The sequence below is a fragment of the Xiphophorus hellerii genome, chromosome 21, assembly GCF_003331165.1.
Source record: "Xiphophorus hellerii strain 12219 chromosome 21, Xiphophorus_hellerii-4.1, whole genome shotgun sequence".
NCBI classification, from domain to species: Eukaryota; Metazoa; Chordata; class Actinopteri; order Cyprinodontiformes; family Poeciliidae; genus Xiphophorus; species Xiphophorus hellerii.
The window spans coordinates 7,850,815-7,876,246 of record NC_045692.1 but is presented as its reverse complement, the minus strand read 5'-3'; the positions used below and the strand labels follow the sequence as shown (position 1 = coordinate 7,876,246).

Sequence of the window (25,432 nt, the reverse complement as noted above, 5' to 3'; positions counted from 1 at the left end):
GGCCACGCCCACACGGTTCAGCCAGCAGCGAGCAATGACAGAGCTCATCATCCGAATCATCTTGATTAGGTCAAGAGAGCCATAAACGGAGCTTTCCAAGGAAAAAAACGGCACTTCCGGTTCCGAGGGGGCGGGGCTTAGATGACGTCATAATGTGATGACGTAGGATCGACGGGCAAGCCTCCAGGATCACTCAGGCCAAGTTTGATGCAGCTCGGTCAAAATATGTGGAATGTAGAGGCAAACGTATACGAACGGCGTTGCCGCCATTGAAAACTCTTGGCACTTTAAAGCAAGCGAGACCAACTTCCTATCTGTCATCCAACACAGAATCACCTTGATTAGGTCAAGAGAGCCATAAACAGAGCTTTCCAAGGAAAAAAACGGCACTTCCGGTTCCGAGGGGGCGGGGCTTAGATGACGTCATAATGTGATGACGTAGGATTGACGGGCAAGCCTCCAGGATCACTCAGGCCAAGTTTGATGCAGCTCGGTCAAAATATGTGGAATGTAGAGGCAAACGTATACGAACGGCGTTGCCGCCATTGAAAACTCTTGGCACTTTAAAGCAAGCGAGACCAACTTCCTATCTGTCATCCAACACAGAATCACCTTGATTAGGTCAAGAGAGCCATAGATGAAAGTTTCCAAGGAAAAAAATAGCACTTCCTGTTCTGAGGGGGCGGGGCTTAGATGACGTCATAATCTGATGACATAGAATTTTCAGGTATCACACCAGCATCACTCAAGCCAAGTTTGGTGCAGCTCGGTCGAAACATGTGGAATCTAGAAGCAAACGTATGGCATCGGCGTTACAGGTCACTTCGCCACGCCGCCACGCCCAGCTGCTATCTCAAAGCCGGTCAGGGTTGGAAACCTCAACACACCAACATGTCTTCTGTCTCTAGACACAGGTTCATGTTGATTAGGTCAAAGGGCTAAGATAGCGACCGTTCACAGTAAAACATGACACTTCCTGTTCTCAGGGGGCGTGGCCTAAGCGATGTCATCATTTCACCACAGGGTATTTTAGGACACCTATTGTTGATCAATAACTGAAAATTTGGTGTCTCTGTGAGTTTCTGTGCAGGATATATAAGAGTTTCGTGTTTCATGGCGAGTAGGTGAACTTTGACCCCTGGTAACCCCCCTTCAGCAAGCTCATACAGTCACCAATTTGATAACTTTAAATCAGACATGCCTTATGATCAGACTGACCGAGTTTGAAGCCGATCAATCGAAATCCCTAGGAGGAGTTCGATCAAATACGAATGCTGTAAACGTCAAAATCGAGGTCAAATGAAATTCAATCTAAAATGGCCGACTTCCTGTTGGGTTTAGAGCATAGCTCTAAGAGACTTTTTTGTACGTCCCGACAAGATACACATGTGTACCAAGTTTCGTAATTCTAGGTTTAAGCATGGCTTGGGGCTGTTCATTTAAAATACTCTAGGGGTCGCTATAGAGAAATTAGGCCACGCCCACCAAATTTTGTTATGAATTCCTGTCGGTGAGTGGATAAGGATCCATCCTAGTGAGTTTGGAGCAGCTGGGCCCGAAATTGTGGAATTCAGAGCCAAACGTATGGCAACGGCGTTACAGGTCACTTCGCCACGCCGCCACGCCCACCTGCTATGTCAAAGCCGGTCAGGGTTGGAATCCTAAACACACCAACATGTCTTCTGTCTCTGGACACAGTTTCATATTGATGAGGTCAAAGGGCTAAGATAGCGACCGTTCACAGTAAAACATGACACTTCCTGTTCTCAGGGGGCGTGGCCTAAGTGATGTCATCATTTGATCATAGGGTATTGTAGGGCACCCGATGACGATCAATCACTGAAAGTTTGGTCCCTCTATGTGTTTTTGTATAGGAAATATAAGAGTTTCGTGTTTCATGGCGAGTAGGTGAACTTTGACCCCTGCTAACCCCCCTTCAACATGCTCCAAAACTCACCAATTTGATAACTTTAAATCAAACATGCCTTATGATCAGACTGACCAAGTTTGAAGTCGATCAATCGAAATCCCTAGGAGGAGTTCGATCAAATACGAAGGCTGTAAACGTCAAAATCGAGGTAAAAAATGGACGTTCAATACAAAATGGCCGACTTCCTGTGATAGTTGGCTTATAACATTAAATGTAAGTTCTGAGTCTTTTGGTGAGCTCTACATGTGTACCAAATTTCATGTCTCTACGATGAAGTACGTTCATACCATTGTGTCAACAGAAAATTGCTAGTTGCCGCCGTTCAGCAATTTTTTTTGCGATTTTTGCGACAACCTTAAAATTCAAAATTTTTAAATTTTCTAGTCGCCACCGCCAAGTTTGGTGAGTTTTTGAATATGATAAAGCCCCCAAAAAGGCGCCTCTTTGGGGGGGCAGAATCGTAATAATAATAAGAAACAGTACAGAAACAATAGGCCTTCGCAGCGCTTTGCTGCTCGGGCCTAATAAAAGATACTTAACTGATTTAGTTGAGGATGTTATAATTTATTCATAGGTTATAGAACACTGTTGAATTTTTTTTGCGAAATGCTCAACAGTTACTGTTAGATACTTCAACACGATGAGGCAAAGACAGTTTTGGTTTTGAGATGCTGGGGTAGGATATAACACAGGGGTGGGCAACTCCAGGCCTCGAGGGCCGGTCTCCTGCAACTTTTAGATGCAGCTCTACTTCAACACACCTGAGTCAAATAATGAGGTCATTAGCAGGACTCTGGAGAACTTGACTGCACTTAGGAGGTGATTCAGCTGTTGGATTCAAGCGTGTTGGATCAGGGAGACATCTAAGAGTTGCAGGACACCGGCCCTCGAGGACCAGGATTGCCCACCCCTGATATAACATATGGATATTTATTCAAACATAAAACTGAACTATTATGCTGCATATTTTGATTATATATGTTCTATATTTTTGGGGGTTTGAAATAAACCACCATTTGTCAGTACTTAATAGCGCCACTAAGTTCAGTTTGAAACGTAGAAGAAAAAATTTTAATTAACAATTTATGTTTAACTGTTGACACAAAAAACTTTTTTTTTCATGACTAATAAATTCCAGCCACATGAGTTAAATGTTCCCTGTAACGTAGGAGTCAGACTGTGTATTTAGTTACCATCTAAATATATATTTTTTTGTTGTTGTCGTTGTTGACTTGTCAACTAGTTGGTATTTAAAAAATAGAAGGTACTTTTACGCCACTGGTGCAGAAAAACTTCTGCTCCTAATAGTTGGACAGACGCTTTCGTAATTGGGAAAGTGTTTCTTGTAAGAGCACACTGTGCAGCCTAGCTGTGCAGAAGTGCACAGAATAAATGATGGCATGCATTAACAACATCAAATAGTACACAAGCTGCTTCCCATAGGTCTATGAATATCCACTTTTCTGTATGAAAACAAGCTCTTTTGGTTTTTAGTGGTAAAATGATTGACATGTCTGAATGACCAAAAGTTGACTTTGTGAACTTAATTTAAAATGATTCTTCCATATTTTTTTTCTTTTGGTCCATTTCAGTTTTACTCTGCTGGTTTTGAAAAGCAAAAAATATTCAAGCAACGTTTTCACGGATTGTGTGTTTCACACCAGTATTTTTTTTTCCTGCCCTGCCCTCTAGTGGTCTCACCGGTAAGTACACCCGTGCGATCTGAAATTTTTATTTAACCGGTACAATAATGTTGAAATGCCTACTTTCGATGGTTCATATTTCATATTTATTTTACAATCACATGCCACCGCATCCGTTACACAAAATACAAAAGCTCAATTTTGTAATACGCCCTCAAAATGCAACAATACAGCTCATATAAAAGTTGAAATGCAAACTTGGATGTCATTCCAGATGGGCTAGTAATCTGTACTGCAGGCATTTTCTTTAGTAAAACAGCAAGCTGATCAAAACCAGAGAAACAAATACCAGGCTTTCTTTCCAGAACAAGGCAGATTTTTTTATTTTAAGCACAGTCCATGGCTTATTTCTGTCCCGCAAAACTGGTGAAAAAAAAAATATCGGCTTTCCGTTGGGGGTTGAAAAAATAGTAATCAATACTTAACACAGTGAGCTACAATGCTCAATACTGATGGAGGAGATGCAAATTGTAAAAGGCAATATTCCAACAATCCATTGGACAGGAACAGAAATGGCTATGAGCTTCGTGTTAATACATCTGTGACAAAACGCAAACAATACAGTCCAAATGAAATTCGTTTTCAGGACAACCATAACGGCTACTGCTCCTCGAGATTACCGCTTATAAAATAAGAATTAAAAATATTTAGCAAAACTCTTCACTTCAAGATGAAGTGCTCTTTTTTTTTTTTTCCAGTAGGAAAAGAGGGAGCGGGGGGGGGGGGGAGAGGGAAAGCGTTTAGGTTACCAACCGAGATCAATTTTGTAAACAAAATCTTTAAAAGTGTGGCACATGTTTCAGTTCGCGTGGAACCAAACTCAAAGGCATCAAAGAAGGCCTAAGAGATTTTCTGCAAACTAATGAGGAAAAAGGTCCATCCGCTCTCCCGTCACTCAAATTTATTTATTCCTGCGGCATAACAGAGTTCATATTTTCTTTTTTTTTTAACAAAAGAAACGTAAAAAAAAAAAGGAAAAACCCCAATGAAATAGAAAGTGTGGCCTGTCCCTGCAACGTGGTATAAATACGGGATCACAGCTGGTTGCACAGGATGCGAGTAGAGAGAGGGAGAGAGAGAGAGGATTTGTGCTTCAGTTGAGCAACTCTAGGTAGGTGATTGGCACTTTGCCCTTCTGGTTGCCTCGCTCCCCCATCAGCCAGTCTGAGTCCATGCCTGGGACACTGTTAACTGTGATCACCTGGGGAGGGGGGGGGGAAATAAACAGGAAGTGGAGAGAATTATTAACAAAAGGTTTGCAAAACTACAAAAGTAAGGTCATCAGAATGGTCTGACAGGGAAATGAAAAACAAAACTGATAGCAAAGAATCGGATTCACTGTCAAATCTACATTATTAAATATTTTCCTCATGCAATTTAATCAGGAGTTCCACTGGGCATGGTTTTTGGCCCAGTACTTTTACTTCTCTTTCACCCATGTCATATTGCTCTGTCAGTGTATTATAAGCCTGGTGGGCCAACAGGCTTTACTTGAGCCCCCACCAGGCTAAGCATGTCTTTTGTTTATTTATTACAATTGTTTTTATACACCAGCAGCAGTGATGGCAAAGATGGTTTAAAGAGTCTTTTTGGTGAAATGGTTGGAAGCACAATGGCTGCATAGTATGGTTAGTATGTGAACACATAGGAAGACTGAGGTCAGGTGTCCCTTTTTTTTATTTTTTATTTAATGGAACAAGCCAACATTATCAGTAAACAAAGTGGCATGTCACAGAAAAAGGATCAGAAATTTTTGGACATTTTGGAAGTGCAAAAAAAATGATACTTATTTGTATTTTTTTAATGCTTGCTTCTTTTAACCCCTCATAGATGGTGTTTGTAATGCCTTCCAATAACAGATAATTAAGCTAGTGATATTTTCACATTTCCACTTTTAACTTTTTCTAACTCAAAAGCACAGCAGCCCACTGAATGAATTCTCTGCCATTCCTACCATCAGACTTAGCAAGGTGATGAAACCAAAGAAACCTCTAACAAAGACTAATCATTTATGGAAGAAAAATGTTTGGAATGAGGCAACGTGGAGGCAATATTAGTCAGCCACAAGTTTGCCACATACAGGGAGTGGCACTTCTGCAGTCCTGCAATGGGAGACCATGTGGTTTAAACAGATGGTGCATCTGTGAGTATACAAAAAAAACCTGCTGTGATTCAGAGCTGACTGAAATTCTGTGGATTCTTAGAAAGAAAACTAAAAATAAACTATAATACTATGGAACTAACATTTACGGGGAAAGCATAATGACGAAAACACAACTATAAGTGTGACTGAATTTCCGTGAAGCCTCACCTCGTCGGCCAGCAGGGAGAGTTCGTTGCTGCTGGCGGCGTCGTAATCGTAAAGGACCCGCGCTTTGCGGCTGACGTTGGAGCTCCGCAGCTCGCTGAATCCGCCCGACGCCGCCGCCAGGCTGCCGCTGCCTGCCGAGACGCTGGGCAGAGAGGCAGACATGGGTGCGGTGGGTACGGAGACGTTGGCCCCGCCCGACATGGACGACTGGTTGTTGTTGGAGAATGAGGATGGGAAACTGGTGGTGGCGGGAGACAGGATGAGCGAAACGCGTTCGAAAACAGAGGCTTGATTGACAATGAGCACGCACGCAATATGGTCTTTTTTTTTTTTTTAAGTCTCGACTCTTAATTTGTGCACTAAAGATACTGTGACCGAACTTCATTTATTCAGGATTAGTCACTCTTTTATTGATGTAATCTCTCAGCTCTTTGGGAATGAACAGAACGAAAGCGAGGTGGCAGCAACGTTTCACCTGCCGAGTTGCTTTTGGAGGTCCACCATGTACTGGTAGCACTGTGCGTAGTACGTCGTCTGGGCCTCCACAAAGTCATTCAAGCAGCGTAGATGGTGTGCCTGATAATGTGGGAGAAAAAAAATAAATAAATCGATCAATTAAAAAAAAAAAAAAAAAGAAGAAACATTTCTGCTTATTTTAGTCATTTTAATATATATGTAATTTTTTAATCACAGCAGAGAAAGACATGTACCTCTCTGCGAGTTTACTTACATGAGTGCTGCTGACGCCCTCTAGCAGCAGACGCGTGATCTCTGCTTGTCGGTCAAACTCACTCTGGGTCATCCTCAGCTCCTGCTCTGCCTGAGAACCAAGAAAAGTCGGTTTAATTTTCTAAGTTTACGACAGATAAGTTGTTTTTATAATTAAATATGGTTATTACATTTTCTTTTTTTTTTATAAAAATCTCAACCACTTTATATGCCAAGCATTCACACAACATAATGAATTTAGGGGGGGGGAGATGAACACAAATGCACACCACAACTTTAGATTTTTATTTGCTACATTTTTTTTTTTACAGAAAATGTTGGTCTTGAACATTAAACCACAAAGGAATATATTTACCGTGGTTGTAACACTACAAAGTTTGGAGGGTGGGGGGATAAACGTTTTAAAAATTGGGACTGAATGTGTCATGGAGGAGATGCAGGAAGATTAGCAGCTGTTGACAAAACTGCCCTGGGGCTTTGGTGCGTCTGTGTGTTCAAATCAAACATGGCTCCAACATTCCACTCACCTCCGTCACTTCCTCTGCTCACATCTGCGGCATTGCGTTAAAAAAAAAAAAAACGTGACACAGTAGTTAGCGCTATAGCTGCTGCACGGCTGCAGCCAACACAGCAACATCCTCACTCCCGTGTTCGTACAGAGGCGAAAAAAACAAAACCGCACTCCGCCTGTGGCGACGCCGGCTGTTAGATGGTTCTCATCTGTTTTCTTGCGACTAAACGGTGCAACAGAATGAGTGAAAAAAAACAAAAAAAATACAAGGGCTGGTGTTAACCCACAGAAACTAGTATTTATAGTAGAGGTTTTGTGTTTGCTTATCAATCAATCAATCAATCAATCAAATTTTATTTTTTTGTATAGCACATTTCAGCAGCAAGGCACTCAAACAGGGTTTCGGCAGGTTTCAACAACTCAAATTTAAGTCTTTTTAAGGACAAGAGGAATTTAATAACTCGTTATGTCCTAAATTTAAAATCTCCGCCTGGATATTTTTTGCTTATTTTATTTGTACGCAGTTCTTTAAATGTGCTGTGAGTAAATGTATTTGCCCATTTATCCATAACAACTGGAACTTTCAACATCTAGCAAGTTATTTTCACAAATTACCATCTATTAAAAGTCCCCATCAGATTAATTTCCCTCCCTGCTACGGCGGGAGGGTGAAATTACCGTAATAACCCGATATTGGCTGGAAAGCGCAACGTCTCCCCTTTAAGAAACCGTTGGAATTTTTCAGATGGAGCACAGTGTGGTGGAATTACAGTACTGCAAATTTGGCTTGATTGTCGGCGCTCCATTTAGGACTTACAGGGTTAAGACTTGTTTCTCAAAAGGAACGTATGAACTTTGTCCAGCCAACTGGTGATAAATTTTCACTTCGTGATATATGCTAGAAAGTTAGCTAGCTAGTAAGGGCATGTTAGCAGTGAGTCGCAATGAAGATGTCTGCGTGTGGCTCAAGCCTTTTTTTTTGGCCTGGCAGAAAAGTCCCACAAGAAAAAATAAAACAGATAAGAAATACTTGATTAAAAAGTCCTGACAAGACAAAATTTAAGACCTGTCATTAACATAATTAACGACAACCTCTTTTTTTTTTTAAGTGAATTTAAGATATTTTAAGGAGCTTAATTTTAAATACATGAATTGAAGACTTTTTAAGGATGCAGCCTGTCAGACTTTACAGGCGTGTTGCAACAAGAGAAAAACTGACTCTGCCTACGGAAATCTGTCTAATGTCTTTAATGGTTAAAAGATTTTCAGCCTACTGACTCCACAAGATTGCTACTGAGCCACGATGTAGCGCATGGTGACTGTTGGATATCTCCCTGTTTATCTGCATGCACAGCTGAGCTTTAATCACACGGCGCAAATTTTAAACGCCGAGATAAGACGCGCGTTTAAAGCCGTCCACTTGTGTCTGAATCAGCCTGGACACGGGTTAAAGTCAAGTCTAATTCCAAATGTCAATGAATGAAGTAAGACTGGCAAATTAGAAGTGAGGAAACATCGACCAAAAACCGCTTAAAGACAATTTTATTTCATCACGTCTCTACGACCGGTGCACAAACTTAGAAAAACACAAGACTTTGGTGGATGTCAAGATAACGATACGATTCATTAGTTAATTAAACAGGGTTAATGTCTTTCTGTTATTTCTTCAATGCATGGAGCCCCAACAAGTAGCCTATAAAACTGAATTAGGGGTGAAGCGATTCATCGTAATGAATATTGACGTAATAGTCAACTAATTTACGAATATTCCATAAATCAGTTGACTTCAGCACAAAGACTCACAGAACGGCCGGTGGCTGAAGGAACAACATATTCAGAGCAGCAATTAAGTTAAAACTGTGCAAAAAATATACATACATTTCACATTTAAGATTAAAAAAAAAAACTGTCTGTAAATACCTAAAACTCTCAAACTCCTCAAGTAGCAGAGTTTTAGTTTTTGGTTTTGAATTATTATTCTGTTAATCAAGAAAATAAGTATATATTGATGTTTGTCAAGCAGAGAGGACTGAAATGTTCACGTTGATTTTAGAAGGATTTGTTTTAGCTGCAGATGCATCCTTTGCAACAGATGATCAAGCATTCACAAAAGAAATTCAAGTTTATTTAAGTTTCACATTGAAAAAGGAATTGAATTATTTGTTCATTTGCCTTTTTAATGTATTTTTAATATTGCATAAAAAACCTCAAAGGGTTAAATGACATTTTCTGTATGATTGTCAGAATAATTAAATGAATACATCAATCACTAAAATAATAATTTTATTATTGTTATGATTAAAATTGTGTGTTATCTGTCTACATCTGCTGCTTTGGACTTAGCTGTAGTTCCTAATGACTTTACCATAATACCTCAATTTTATGCTACATTAGTTATTGCTGTATTTTACTGGTATATACAGCCTGAATGCATCATGTTTTAATAATAACCAGGTATGCACTGCAGTGGCTTGCAGCCCTCATATAAACACATTTAAAGCTGGTCAGTAAGCGGTATTTCAATGTCTCTACAACCTTGCAAATATCGATAAGTTGGCTTTAAAATACTTTAGAACACATTGAGGAAAAGCCCTAAAGAATGCGGAACTTCAAAATGAAGAAAAACTGGCTGTCACAGTGAAAAACCAACCGTCCAGAAAAAGGAAACCTGAAACTTCCCATTGTTGCTCAGAAGAAGGAATAAAAGTCACAAGGGCTTTCCACACGTTCAGCTCCGTGTGTCAGTCACAACTTGTGCAACTTTAGAGGGCAAAATAAATCCTGAAGGCTTTTCAATCCGTATCAGGATGTTTGTGTCTCTAAAACTGCTTACAAATGTGATTTAAAAGACACAGAAAAGCTCTTTTTTTTTTTTTTTTAAGTGTCTACTCACTGCAGCTCTTGCGTCAGGCATCCTGGCTTTCTTTAGCCGGGTTTTGGCTGCGTCTAGATCCAAACGTTTGACCTGTAGAAGCTTTCGTTCTTTCTAAATGGGCGGGGGGGGAGAGAAGAAAGTAACATCATTAGTAATCCTGGATTCTAAAAACGGTACAAAATCTCAACTAGTATAAGGGTGCGGCTGCTGTGGTCTGCTGCTTTATTTTAGATAGGGAATTACGTAAAGTTTAAAATATATACAGTACAGACCAAAAGTCTGGACACACAGTTGTGTCCAAACTTTTGGTCTGTACTGTATATATTAAAAAAAAACCCTGACATTTCCTCCGTGCTTGCTCTGGGACAATTTGGAAACTCGCACACATTTGTCGCGTTAACCCAACTCACCAGGATGGTTTTGAAGTCGCCCTCTAGAAAATTTCGAAACGGCGTCAGGAAGTTGATGGCAGAACTCTGAATGAACTCCCGCTCGGCTCCGCCGATCTGCTTCTGCGTCTCGCCGCATTTTATCAGCGCATTTCCTGTTAGTCAGCAGCACAAGGAAGAGTTCACAAAGAGCTGCAATCTGCCAGAGGCCTCAACATGTCTGTCCTTTAAAACATCAGGAGCTGCGCTACAGAAACATTCACGCATGCAGATCCTTCCCGTTAAATGCTGCACAAATAAAATAATCTTCCAAAGGAATGTTATTTTATTAGTTTTAAGAAATCCAAACCATCGCATAGAGGTGATTTGTTGAGCAGTTCTTCTGTCTGACACACTACGTTTGTTATTAGCTTGTTAGCAACTAAATCCAGACATGTTTTTCTCTCTTGAAGAAGAAGAAAAAAAATGAAGTTTAAATTTAATTCAACGCAACGAGAAGAGAAAGGTTGCTAGTTGCTAGGCAACACTGACAATTTCCTAATTTACTGCCTGTATGTACATTTCTGAAATATCTAAGTCTTAAATAAGAAAGAGGGTCAAATTCTGTTTTAGACTTTCGGGAAATCAAACCTCTTTGTAATTATTCAGACGTAAAAAAAAAGTCTTAAGCTAAAATAATAAAGCTTTACGCTCTGGAAGATAAAATATACGTTTTTGGGCTCAATAAGTTGGACTCCCAAAGAGAAATTAGCTGAAACAATGACAAACTACGAAATATGTTTTATTATTGACAAAATTACGTTGTTTTTTTTCTTTTTTTTTTTACAAAACTCCACTCTTACCAATATAACCATAACTTTAAAAAAAGTGTATAATTATGGAAAGATTGAAAACAATTTAACAAATCAATACCCAGAGCTGGAAATTTATTATTATTAGTACGTTATTCAAGTTTCATGAATGTAACAAAGCGCTGTGTGTCAGCAGAACATTGCATGATTTTACAATGTGTTGAAAAGCATTTCCCTGTCACTTTTTTATGTGCAAAGCAAAGTATTTCATGTTTGTCACTTTTTTTTTTTTTTTTAAAGAAAGAAAACAAAATATGTCTCGGAAAGAAATCTGCATCAGTAAAATCTTGTGCACACTGCCATAATAATCAGGACCTTTGTTCATTTTTATTTCTCTGATGATATACATTACTGTGAGTAAGTCTTTTCGCTTAGCTCTCATGTTCCTGCAACTTCACAGTATTAACTTAGCATTAATCTTTTGTATCTGAAGGTCGATTTCTCGTCAGAATAACCATCTCATGAGCAAAATAATCGGCAGGTAATATATACGTTGTTTTCTATCCTCTTGCTCTTTCCTCATCCGTCTACCGAGGACCGTGCTTGATGTGAAAGTCTTGGCTCTCTTTAGAAATAAAAGAAAAAAGTAAGCAATGGTAATGGTGCGTTCTCTTTGCAGTCTTTGAAGTTCGATTTCCCCGAGTTTCCAGCCAGAAAAACAACAGGAATGCAAACTGAAGTTGAAATTCCGACTGGGAAAGTCAGAGCAGCACTGCTGCAGGCATAAACTATTTATCAGCAACACTGACCAGGTTTTATTAAACCAGTGACACAGCCTACTGTAAAAATATCGGTTAATGTCTTCGTTTAGTGACTGAATTCATAAAACGGGGGGGTCGGGGTTATAGTGTTATTAATGCTAACTGTACAACAAACCACAAATCCCACCGGTTTCCAACCTGCAACTGGAATGCTCAGAAATACTAACAAAGCTAATTTCCAGAAATTAGCAACAGACAGCTTAAATTGTCAACTTTAAACTCAACTGTTCATTCAATCACACAATGCAGCACTGATATGTCAAAAGTTATATTTTGAACACTGTACTATGGGTCTTACAGAAAAATGAGTCAGAATTTTAAAAAAAAAAGGAAAATGGTCCACAAGAACCGATCTTTTGACATAATTAATACAGTGACACATATTCAGATCAAAGGAAAATGCAGATGAACTATTTTATGCTTTCCCACCGTCAGTCCAAGCTAATGCGCTCTAAGAAGCTCTCAGCCTTTTTACTTGTTGCATAAACAGAAAGAAATTGATGTTTGGCACAAAGCTTCTGAGTCTTAAAGGATCCGAATCTTATCAGTAACTTTTTCCAACAGCTTTTTATGTTTTATTTTTATTTTCCAGTAGAACAAACAACGTGAAAGCTCATCGACGTCATAAACTCCCTCACCGTAAGCAGTCCCAGGACCAAAGTCGCTTCCGGCTTCAATCATGGAGTGGCCCAGCAAGTCGTGGTTGTTGATTCGTGCGGGGGCTTTTTTCTCCAGCTTCTCGTACACAAATTCCTCCAGTCGAACATCTAAAGGAAAGAAGAAAAAAAAAAACGTTACAGGATAACTCGATTACAAAGTCATAAGACATCCGTGAGGGAGCCACACGCAAGGAGTGTTCTCATTGAGCTCACTTCGGCCTGACTCCAGTTATCTCAAAACAGAAAGCTGCATTAATGTCAATCATAACAAGCAAAGACTGAAATGGTCTTCTGCTGGTTCTCATCAAATATGTTTTAGTCGTAAAAAGAACATTAGACAGTTCAGCACCGACTGTTGCACAAGACCTGAAACCCCAGATGGTCCATGTGTTTGTTGTGCCTATAGCTGCGGTTGGGTTTTAGTGATATGGCATCAGGGTGTGAACTGTGGAGGATGCACAGCTGAGCTCACACACTTCACACACACCAAAAAAAGAAGAGTGTCAAAAAAAAAAGAAAGAAAAGGAAAAAAGCACACCGTCTCGGGGATGTTAGGCATTGTTCTAAAGGGGCGTTGAGGAGAAATTGACACATATTATGAAGTTCAATCTGAACAAATGATGAACAAGAGATAAATCAGTCGGCTTTTACGATATTTTTCAATTCATTAAATGCATCACGACTAAGAATCTCACCATTCCCAGTTTATAAAATGCATCAAAATACAGCATGTACAGTAATGTCAGTTTACATATGATTACGTAATTTTCTTAGATGATCAACAAGTCCATGACAAGGTTAAAAATAAATAAAAAATACTCACTTGGATTAGGTTGTAGTAAGACCTCTGTCTGCTTCATGATCTTTTCTGTCCATTGCTTGGTGTTCTCAGCTCTGCCTAAGAGGTTCTCCAAATGGGCATCCAGCTCAGTCTTCTCAGCCTGTCCAAGCTTCTCCTCTGTAAACTGTCAGCCAAATTATGAGAATAAAAAGGTTCGTTTCGCTCATTTATCGGCTTATCAAAAGAGGACCGAGATGTCAAGTGGCTATCTGCCCAGCTACATCTGATCCGTTTTGTTTGATGGTTTCTGAGGCCTGCGTTTGGTGCCTATATGGAGCACCGTGTAAAAGTCGAAGACTACGCGGTTTAAAAACACTATCTAAAAGTAACAGCTAAGCTTGGAGGGCACAGAGACGTTCACTTAGGGGACAGCAGGGTACTTAGCTACATAGTAACAACAGCAGTAACGGTAATTATCTCACAGCTGAGCTAACTGGCTAGGCTAGCAGCTAGGTTAGTTAGCAACAACTTCCTCCCGACAGTTTCACTTACTTGCACCGCGCGGCTCAGGAAGGTGCCGGCGTCCGCAGCTAAGCGCTTAACGTTAAAATCCATGGCGGTCCAGGTGAAACTGCTCTCCTCCTGACACAAGAACGGGCTTATCTCACTCTCGCGTTCAAGCTGTCATCCCAACAAAAAGTGTCATTGAAGCAACTTTTTTTTTTTTTCTTCTTCTTCTTTTTTTTTTTTTTTTTTTTTTTTTTTGTTGTCTGAGTTCCACCCAGCTGTTGAGCCAGACAAAGATGGTCCACTGAAAGATAGTTCACTGAAAGATAGTTCACGGCTTTTGGCTTCTCAGAGAACAACGTTTTACGTGGCCGCGCGCATGCGCGAGAGGCATTCGCTGGCAAACGGAAGGTAAAATATAAAATAAACAAATTCGAATGAAATAACAGAAAAAATTCATAATTTATACACTGTTTGTAGCTTGCATTTAACAGGCAAAATTAATCATTTCATTTTATTCGACGCCGTTTTATAACTCACTTTCTTCACTTGAGCAAAGAAATGTGGCGGCATAGGCTATCTCTCTTGATCTATATTGTTCCTGTATGGCAAGTAGTTTTACACATATAAGATGTACAAAATGTGCTTTTCGCCTACTGTTTTTTGGGATTACGTCGCTCTAGCCAAACAATTACTTAAACTAGAACCGTATTTTCAGTACTACTATAAAAGTTCCCACAGGTCATCAGCTAAAGCAGATTAGTGGGTGACCACTGGCCAATAACAATTGGCTTTAAAACCTCCAAATTGTTAACAACTATGCACAAATTATGCAAACAAGTTTGCAAGTGTGCTGTAGCTGTAAGTGTAGATGAAAAATGATGGCCGTACTCAAAGATGTTTTAACACTTGGAAGTATTATGAGAGAGAATAATGCTATAAGTCATGGACATCTTTTACTTTTTGATAGTACTTATATTCATAATGTAAAGACTTCAAGGGGCTAGATGTACAAACCCAGAGTAGGTTACCCCAGAACCTCAAAACCGGGATAATTTGATTTAATTGAGTGAAACACTCTGCTTTCTACCAGGAGAACCTCTGAACATTAGTACATTGCCAATGATCTAAAGCACACAATCAAGTTCATTTCTGAATGGCTCAAAAAGACCTAAATGAATATTTTGGAGTGACCTATTGAAAGTCTGGACTTCAATCTGATTGAAATGCTACGGTATGACCATAAACAGGCCGATATGGTTTTAATTTAGCTAAATTAAAACATTTCTAATGAAATTAGTGGCCAAAAAATTCATTGTATCGTGTGTGGAGTTTATTATATTACGCCATCCATTCCCAACTTTAAAACCGCAGTGGAAAGATAAAAAATAATAATAATAATAAAAAAAACTGAGAAAACAACAGAAGGATCAGAAGAACATTGTATTTTTTTTCTGTTAGCTGGGCTTTTATTTTTTCTAATCTGATGAAAATTTGTATAAATAATGGTGTTAGGGTGATGTGACACTTTTCTCTGAGTGGGACCGAATGCATCCTTAAAAGAAAACATTTAACAAGCCTGTTCAAGTGTTAAGCTATTCAAAGAATGCACAATTTGGCAGATCTTTTGAGAAAAAAAAAAAAAATTAAATGTTCCTTCTGTCTGGAGGTAATTATGACAGAACGGGCATGCTGTGTAGGAGGAAGCCAAAAGCTTCTGCTGGTCGCAACCTTTTCACTCTCCTAAACGTTGGCTAACAGACCATGCAGGCTGTAATTACGCAATCACAATTGCGTTTTCTTCCTGTTACGCAAAGCCATCCTTTGTGTCAAATAAAGCACGCATTTAAGTTTGTTTGTTTTCTTTTAAACATTTTACAGTTTAGACTTTAAACTACTTCCCATTTGTCATTTTTTCAACAAGTGGGCTGGAAAAGCAACTAAGTAGCCTACACACCACATTTTTATGCCCACGCTGTGCTGCAGACATAAAAGTCTCTGGCATGGCCTTGCGCTTGGCCAACTTTCAGGAGTGTTGGGGTGGATGCTTTAAACATGTGAATGTCGAAGTCAGCACTTTCATAAAGGCAAAGAGGCTCCTCGGAGAGAAGGGAAGGTTGCAATCTCTCCTCGTTCCAGAAGTAAATCTGTCCGCTGCAGCTCCTTCACTTCAAAAGTAGCAGAACGCACTCAGAGGAATAAAGAAGATTGAAGTGATGCTGACGCTTGACTGCGGCGGATGATTTGCCCACCAGACATGTTTCCTAATATTAAGCAGCTGAGAAGATAACAGACGGATACAGATACGGTAGTTAGGGGGGGAAAAAAAAGTTTTATTTTGAGCACACGCAATTTACACACATTTTCTCTTCTCCTCCTCCTCCTCCGCCTGCCCCAACTAAATAAACTTTGACAGAGCAAATATTTTCAAGCTTCACTCAGACTTTAGAATGCAGCCGTCATGAGCTGCCATGTCAAAGTGCATCTGTATCATGGGGAGGCCTACACTCAATTGATCAATAATAGATGTCGTGCTAAAGCTACAACTGCTGCCGTTTGCCGACCACATTTTCAGCCAGCTCCAACAGCAGAGGGTATCTGAGCGTCCTCTTCCTCCATGACTCTGGGATTCCGCGGAGACCGGTCTGCAAATAACGTCGAGAGGACAGATTAATGCAGAAGAACTCTTGGAATGGACGAGCGCGCTGTCAAAGCTAATGAGTGTTTCACAAATATAGACGAGGAGGATGTATGCACAATGTTTCCCTGCATCGTTTCTCATCAAGACCTGCAAAAACATTCTACTTTTAGTGCGTCTGACTGACAATTTCACAAAAATACAACCTTTAATTTGTAGATAATTGCTTGGTTCACAGGTAATTTTGTTCAACAAAATTGCCAACATCACACTTTCTGGTACCTTCGATATGAATGAGTTGTGCTCTCGATACCATTTCAGAAGGTTGAAACATTGAGAGAGGGGAATTTTTTGATACAATTATTGATTGAACCGTGGCTCCGTTTAATCACAGAGGAAATGGACCGTAGCCAATCAGGCGTAACGATAGGAAGTCGACTACCCCTGCCAACCTATCGCCAAAAAACGTAACCGCGAGCGTCTCCGCTCCCGCGCGCACTTCGCGATCCAATTTACTCTCGCAAATTTTGCCACAATAGTCCAGTTCAATTTAATTCAAAACTACTTTATTGATCACAAAGGGAACCATTGCTCTAGGCACTGAGGCGACCATGGAAGAAGTTTGATGCGTGTGATGAAACGTTTTGCGCTGGTTTGGTGGCGTTCTGATCTGAAGAGCTGCACTCTCAAAACTCCTTTGGTAGAGTAACAGAACCACAGCATTACACGTCCTCCGCCATGTTTTAACATGGCGTTATGGGCATGAGTTCCATAACGTTCTCTCACAATCCTTGTTTTGAGGCGCAGTTCCGATCAAAGTGCCACACATTAGCAATTGTTATTATTGTCTCTTTCAGCTTTTAATCATATATGTAATAATGACAGTTTTGTGAAAGCGTACCTCTACATTGAAAGGCATTACATCTGCAGATATTTAATTAAAAAAAAATAAACTATGCACAATATTTTTCCCACACCGGTATGAGTTCAGATCATTGCCTGACATTCCTACTGTACCTGCGCCCCGAAGCAGGCTCCGATGAAGGAGGCCCGGCTGGCGGTGCATCCCCCTCGGCGCATGGTGTCCCTCACAGCCTCCTCCAGCTGTTTCATAGTCAGGACCCCGTGCAGCGCCGCCTGGAACGCGCCGGGCAAAGCTGGACACAGACGGCCACAGGCATGTTTCCAATTATCCGCAAAAGCACCGTCATTTGCTCCGCTCTTCAGACGCCATTAGCAGGGACGTGAGCGGATCTAGCGAGGGGAACTTTAAAAGCTTTTTAAACCCCGAGACAGCCGACTCAGCAGGGGAGGGCAGGATAAAAAAAAAAAAAAAAACGGAGGAGGAGGGAGAGCATTACAGATCAAAGGCAAAAGGGGGGCCTAATGACAGGATCTACATTCAGGAAAGGCGTGCAGGCGATGCCAAGTCAACAGACCTGAGTCCCGCTGCCATCTACTGGCTCACCTCATGTGTTAGTGAACACAGCGGGTATGAGCTGATGGGACGCTTTGGCTAAGTTCTCCTTCACCTGGCCGATATGCGCTTCAGTCGAGACAGAGAAGAAGAAGAAGAGAAACAAAATACAGTGGTTCATTCGAATCTCATCAGTCAAATTTTGGTGTTTATTCAAAGATGGTCTGCACATACTTCTATTCTAACTGCTCCTGTTTAAAGGGGAATTAGTTTCCGCTGTGCAAATTCAAGATAGACATCAGCATGTACAGCATTTCTTATTGGAAAACTTATGCTTAACTATCATGGATGCTCCGGGGCTTTTCATTAGCTCAGTGAAATTAAATCTGAGAGGCAAACTGATTGGATTGAGGTTGTGGCTCATTTCACATAATGGTAATTATGTGGTTCTTACCCAAGATTGCATGTTTACTCTCTCCTCTTAAGATCACCTTACAACTCTTAGTTTCCCAATTTCTAATGACCATGGTAAATGCAACCCCTAAGTACTAACACATATAGGCCTAAAGATTGCTACATTCACAAAGCAGGGCCCCATTTTGATAGTTGTAGTTTACGGCGTCAGATCAATTCACCAATGACAGCCCTGTCCAGATCCTGAGGGTTCTTCCTGTTGGGGTCGCTCAGCTGAGCCACAACTGCATCCAAAGCGTCGGGATCCGGGCCTTTCAGAACGAAACGTTCCAGAAATCTGGAATTCGCACACAAACGCACCACGATTCAGGACGCCGCTGGCGCTTAAGATGCAATCCGGCGAAATCGTCGCTCCCCTCTGCATCCCCATCCTCACCTCGCAGCAGCCAGAGTCACTGCCACGCACATGTCGTTGTTTTGGGTGACGCGCGCGGCGCTCTCCACTTTCTCCAGCATCTCGGGTCGCCCGGCGAACATGGCGACGACCGGAGCGAGTTTGGTGACACCGTCAATCTGACAGTCCACGTCGCAGCCTTAAAGAAAAAAAAAAAAAAAAACGTACGGCGGGATTATAGTCTTCAAATATTTTATATCAGATGCCAGTTGGTTTGAGTTTATGGTTGCATTTTTTTTATCACCTGGTTCTTCTTTTCCGGCGTCAACATTTCTTAAGAAAGCCTTCAGGCTCGCGTTCCTCCACGGACCGTCAATGGGAAGAATGGCTTTGGGACCTAACCGGTGAAACGATGAGAGGGTTTCATGAATTTCACAACCCAAACCTAGGCCTGATTTACCGCCAGACTTGTAGAATAAAGAAATTCACCCAGTCCGAACTCGTCTGACAACATGAAGTAGGCTAAAAGATCTCAAAACCCCAGTGGTGTTTCACATTTTCTCCATATGGAGAAAACATGGAACAGCGGTGAACCGTGCCAGTAGTGGCTGGCCCACCAAAACCACCGTAAGAATGCAACAAAAAACGTATAAACTTATCCAGGAAGTTGCACAAGAACCACAAGCCTCGCTTTGTGTTAAGCTTTGGACAGTGTCAATTATTAAAAATAAGAAAATAAGGACGAAATAGAGGTAAAAATGACATTTGTGGGAGAGTTTCTAGGCTGACTTCAGGGAACAAGAAATTCTGTTGTTTTGGGAATATTTTCTGTGGATTATTGAGACAAAAATCTAGTGGATTTTTAGTTTTCGCAAAACGTTATTAGAACTGGTGTAAGACTTGTTTAAAATCTACGTCATGGTTGTAGAGTCTGTCGTTGCTCTGTTATGTCAAAAAAATGGATGGTCTGTGGTAATTGATGAAACTTTGTGCCAAAAAATGCTAGAGGACAACGTCCGACCTCGAGTTATTAGTAACCTTATGCACTAAATTAATTGGATTAGGCAGCAGGACAATGATTCAAAGCATAAAAATGTGTCGACCTCTGAATAAAAGCAAAAAAAACCAATAGAAAATAAAATAAAAGTGAGGATTTTGCAATGCCTTAGTCAAAGTCCAGTTCAATAGATCATTTATCCGTGAGGCCCCATTAATGTGGCAAAGACTGGTGGTATTTAAATGAATTCATCATTTAGAAACTGTTTTAGTATAGTTTTCAAATTCAGATTATCTGTGTTTCGCATAAAACACTGCTTGGATGTCTGAAACTTTTTGTGTGTTTTGAAGTGTCAAAAAACAGAAGAAGTTGTAAAATATCAGTATAGATTTTCACCAGATGGAAAAAAACGTATGCTTTCTAGAGTTCAGGTTTCTCTAGGTGAAGCTTGGCGTTCGGTCGTGACGAAAATTCCCTCCGAAAAATAACGACGCAATGACTCCAAGACATGCAGCTGTCTGCCGTTTACTGGACCCAGCGGCGTACTGTGCTGCTGTGGTAAGTTACTGCAGAACTGAATCTTACATGTCACCCTCGCAGTAAAACAAGGCAGCAAACATTTACGGCACAACAGAGAGCGCAATCGAGAATAGGGAAGTTGTGCTTCCTGCCACGTTTGTACGGACGGGGACTGTCCCTTCAGCAAAAAAGAAAAGACAAAAACATACAGAGGGTTTTAACAGATCGTAACAGTGGCTCTCACATCCCCTCCGGCCTACAAAGTTGGACATTAACGCATAGGGAAATCAGTGGAAAAAGGGAAAGTCACCAAGTACCTCCTTTTTTCCTGTAAGGATCGTTGACGGGCAGATCGTACACCGTTCCCGGCCCAAAGAACTCGTAGAAGCGCTTAGTCAGGTCTTTCACATCGACATCTATCAAAAAAAGTCAGAAACTGTAATTATTAAGTGATTAAATAAGGAGAAAGACCAGCTGTAAAGCTTAGAAAAAACATGCTGACTGATAAAAGAACAGCTTGACGTCTTTAGGAAAAGGTTTTCTGATTCTGTTTATTTTCACGTGACGTTTTCTTTCAAGCAAAAGTGAAAACAAACCATTTTGATAACAAGCAGTCGAGCCAGGGCTCTGAAAAGTATCTCGCGTGTGCGTGTCACACTTCTCGCCGCCCTGCTTTGGGAGAAGTCCAGTACCTCCGCACCGACTCAGCGACTCCAGCAGGACGTACGCCTGGTCTCCGTAGCAGGTCTGCTCGCCCGTTGTCCTGCGATAAAAAGGATTTGCTGACAGAGGCCGAAACTCGGGACGGGGCTCCAGGTCGGAAAGGACTTCATTCAGCCGGTCCGGGTTGTAGATCCAGTGCATCGGTTGAGCTGTAGGGGTAAACGGAGAACCGGAGGGACGGGAAGAGATGGAAAATTTAATAATATCTTCTCTTTTCTCTCTCTCTCCTTTGCTTTCCTAAAGTGTTTTACCTGCTGTTAATGGTCTGTATCTCTGTAACGGGAGATAAGGGCGTTCAAAGCCCTTAACCTTCTTCATTTTGTCAAGCTACATCTTTAGACTTTAATGCATTGTACCTAATGGACCCACACAAAGCAGTTTGTAATTGTGAAATGGAGTTAAGGGAGCGTTTTATTTTTCACAAGTAAAATCTGAAATTGTGCCACGGTACAAGAAAGAAAAGCATTTTTCCTTAGCCAAGATGGAGACGTTAGACAGGAAGAAGAAAAAGAATCCTGGGAGAAAACTTGTTTAGACTTAGAAGTGGGGCGGAGCTTCATCTTCCAACAGAACAACACTCAGATGCGTTAGATCGGCCCAGTCGAATTATGACAAATGAAAATCATAGATGACCTCCAAGTACGATGGAGTATTAAGGCCATATTAATAATAATAATAATAATAATAATAATAATAATAATAATAATAATAATAATAAAGGAAAATGACTTCCAATGAAGTCATTGCATTGCCAGAATAAAGTCATAATATTACGAGAATAAATTTGTAATAACATGAGAATAATTTTACAAGAAAAAAGTTGAATGAATATGAGAATAACGTCAGAAATATTTCAAGAATGAAGTCATAATATTACAAGATTGGTTGTGACATTATGACTTTATTCTTGTTTATACTTTATTATCGTATTATGTCGAGTTGATTCTCGTAATGGTATGGATTTATTCTTGTAATTTTGAATTTATTTGCGTCATTTTATTTTTACTTTTTATTTCCCCAGTACCCTGTCGAACTCCATCAAATCTGACCGAGCCCAGGTTGTGTTTCTAAGTGAAAGGGCCGACTAAAATCCATCTTTGATTCAAACTGTACATAATCAGAGTACGTCCGTTCATTTTGTTCAGTTTTATAGTGTTCTGAAGGCTAACACGTGGTGCCAAGAATGAATGCGCCTGTTTTGAATTTGTTTGTCAGTGTAGCCGTTCGGTGTAATCAGCATGGCTCAGAAACGACGGCACCTCCCTTAAACTCTACCGGCACGTCCAGATGTTTCTAAGGGATAAAGCATCTGCGCACTGGACTAAACAGAAACAACATTGCAACAGCATTCTGTTTGAAATATGTTGAGCTTTTAACAGCAACGTTACCTATATGACTGAGCAGCGTTACCTGTATAGGTGGTGTGTATCTCACCTGCTGCGTCTGCCACAGCTGCCCCAATAATGGCGCCAATGGCTCTGTCAGCCGCGCTCGAGGCCATCTGCTTCTATTAAACCACAGACAAGACATTCAATATGTCGAGGGCTTCCCGTGACATTACGACGTCTCATACTAAAAAAAAAACACACACACAAAAAAAACAACTACTGCTTGAAATGAAAGTCTGCGAATTTCATTAGAGAAGTGGAAATACAGCTCCCTACTGCTGTTGGGGAAAATGGTAGCTTGTGGCTAAAAATACTTGACCCAGACGCAGAGTAAAAAAAAAAAAAATCCACATGCAGAAGTCATTGTGTTTGATTCCCGTTGCGCTATTAGCTTCTACGACTTCTACGTTGCAACAGACTGCAACGAAACATCACCAGTCATCACTTTTGTACTGTAAATTACAGTGTAATTGAATATCTATGCGAACACTGCAGGTTTACTGTCACTAAAAGGTATCAAAACATTATATTCTGCTACAAAAAGCATCAGTAGAACAGTTTTTTCTTTTCTTCATACCTACCTCGACGTGCAACCTTCTGTGCTGCTCCTTCTAGTCCTGTTTCAGTCCGTTTTCTGGAAGGCGCTAAAAACAGCGGTCAGCCAAGTGATAAGAACAGCCAATCACATGCAGCCTATGGGAAACTGTTACTTAACGCACTGAATCAAGGCCTAGTATTTAACACTCTGGGATGCCTTCAGTTCCTATTCCATTTGTGTCGTTTGGACACACACACACACACACACACACACACACACAAAAATCTTTCGAAAATTGCCTTAGAAATATTATGTATGAATTCATAGTGCCCAATTTCTTTTTACAGCCACTCCCTATTTAATTCGCCAGCATACACAAAAAAAAAAAAAAATCCACAGATTTTCAGAATTATTTAGGTCCCTAAACACTAGGCTTAGCGAATAAAGTCTCTCTGTATAATGCTAAGTATTTTCAATTTTCATTTTTGTTTTACCTGACCCTGCCAGTGTAAAGAAAATGGGCAATGACAGTTTCTGAAAATTCACCAACATTATGTTTTGTGTGACTTTGTGTTTTTCTCTTCACCCCCATTTACGCAAATGTGCTGTTTTGCAGTATTATGTCCCTCCACGCCACTAGGTGGAGCCGCCGACAAGAAGTAAGAGAAACGGTGGGAAGAGTAAGAACGATTGCGACGTCGCAGGATACGTGACGGTGCTGCGCTCCTTCGTTTAGCTCGTGTCTGATGTCCTACATTAAATAAATGCACTAAGTTGTCCAAGAACGTGACTTATTTTTCCACACCATTACACAGTACATGAGAGATTCACTTAATAAAAGGATGCTAAATGAAACTGTCATGTGTAACCAGGTGGCACCATTAGGTGTCGCACTCTCGTCAGCCTGTGCCTCCATAAAAGGGAAGCTGGAAGGGTGGTGGCCAGGTGTCGATTTCCTGTGTGTTAGACCGGCTGTGTGTTGGGCCCACGCTGTTTGCTGGCTGTGGTAGGTTGGGGGAAATCGTTTTAAAGTGATTCTTTTAAGCAAGTTGTGCTGATGTGGTGTTTTTATACAGGACTGCATTGTTGATGGTGTTCGGCTGGTAGCGTTACCTGGGCGTGGGTGTTCGACGCCGCAGGTAGGTTTTTATACATTGGTCCTTTTAATCCAAATCCGAGTGTGTTTATATATTGTTTTATTTGCTAGGGTTGCACCAGATTGGATACACCAAGATTTGATTTGGAAGTGTTGATTTATGCAATGCAGGTAGGCAAGTGTTTTAATGTGTTTTAGGTTGATTTGATTAAAATGATTTAATACACATTTAGTAATTTTTGTGTTCTTGTTTCACAGTTTTTGCACTGCCTCCTGCTGTCCCTTTTAGCGTTTGGTTTGTTCTTTTTTGTTAGTCCGCCCAGTTAGGATCATTTTTCTGCTTGTAGTACTTGTGAGGGCGGGCTGACAACTTTTTCATTCATTTTGTTTTGTTTTTTTTGTTTATTTTGTGACACTCCCCTGATTTCTTCTATCCTGTTTGGCGTGATCCCCATGTTGGGTTGGCAACGAACGGATAAAGCTAGCTTCATGTATTCAACAATAAATATCAACTAGAAAATTCCTGAAGAAATTTAACCGGGGCCTGCCAAAGTGTGCCCATCGGTTTGGACCCAGCGTTCTGATGCTAGAAATTAGCATCAATGCTAAAGAAAGCTGCAACGTAATCAATAGCATGAGGAGATTGACAAGAATGTTTACTAACATGGACTTGCACCAGTCAGTATGATAAAGTAAGTGTATCAGCTAAAATGAGCAAAAATGCTAATGTTAACGTGATTGCTGTCACTAGCATGTGGGACATCACTAGGATGTTTTCTATAATTGACTTACTCCATGCAGTATACTAAACATGGCTAATAAGTCAAATAAATAGCTAATAGCTTATTAAAGCTAAAATGCTAATGTTAATGAACTGCCTTGCTGCGCAAGGCAGTTCCCTAACCTGGGAGAAAAATATAATGCATGCTAATATTATTGCACCGCCTATGGCGGTGCATTAACCTGAGGGGGATATTGAGGCTTTTATTTTGAAAAAAAAAACATAAGCTTCATATTAAATGACCACACTAATTAAAATGTCTAACAGTGTTTGGGTTAAATCCGTTATTTACTGGCCAAAACAGCCAGTAGCTCTAAATGGCAGCTCAGCACTCTGTTTTAACTGAGTGTTAGTTAGAACTACAGTGATGCGTATTTGTAGTCCTCTCATCTAATCTCATCTAAAAATTGTCAAGGCTTTTATTTTGAAATTTTTGTTAAGCTTCATTTCAAAGGGCCAAACTAATCCCATGTATAACAGTCATTGGATTGAATCAGTTATATAATGCTCAAAAGAGCAA

The 25,432-nt window shown here is 40.5% G+C and overlaps 1 protein-coding gene, 1 long non-coding RNA gene and 1 pseudogene across 2 annotated transcripts; 1 reads left to right on the top strand and 2 right to left on the bottom strand.

Annotated features, from left to right (window-relative positions):
* Window positions 1–3,696: 3,696 nt before the first annotated feature.
* Window positions 3,697–14,273, bottom strand: sh3glb1a (SH3-domain GRB2-like endophilin B1a). The gene is made up of 9 exons (XM_032551609.1): window positions 14,053–14,273; window positions 13,543–13,684; window positions 12,699–12,827; window positions 10,470–10,603; window positions 10,078–10,170; window positions 6,675–6,764; window positions 6,420–6,520; window positions 5,945–6,182; window positions 3,697–4,834 (listed from the first exon to the last, which is right to left on the bottom strand). Exons 1-9 carry the CDS (start codon window positions 14,113–14,115, stop codon window positions 4,727–4,729), a joined length of 1,098 nt encoding a protein of 365 aa, XP_032407500.1. The 5' UTR covers window positions 14,116–14,273; the 3' UTR covers window positions 3,697–4,726.
* A 2,233-nt stretch (window positions 14,274–16,506) lies between these two features.
* LOC116711385 (crystallin J1B-like) lies at window positions 16,507–23,189 on the bottom strand (annotated as a pseudogene).
* A 724-nt stretch (window positions 23,190–23,913) lies between these two features.
* LOC116711386 (uncharacterized) lies at window positions 23,914–24,420 on the top strand. The gene is made up of 4 exons (XR_004337207.1): window positions 23,914–24,041; window positions 24,112–24,174; window positions 24,243–24,302; window positions 24,390–24,420. It is a non-coding gene; the product is annotated as an uncharacterized LOC116711386 (long non-coding RNA).
* Window positions 24,421–25,432: the final 1,012 nt, after the last annotated feature.

Bases quoted from the DNA above. Each gene is read 5' to 3' on its own strand.
- sh3glb1a (XM_032551609.1), bottom strand. From the start codon at position 14,115: ATGGATTTTAACGTTAAGCGCTTAGCTGCGGACGCCGGCACCTTCCTG. The intron at 12,828-13,542 runs GTGAGTATTTTT...TCTTTCCTTTAG, and splicing joins CTTACTACAACCTAATCCAA to ATGTTCGACTGGAGGAATTT. The intron at 4,835-5,944 runs GTGAGGCTTCAC...CCCCCTCCCCAG, and splicing joins TCTCCCTGCTGGCCGACGAG to GTGATCACAGTTAACAGTGT.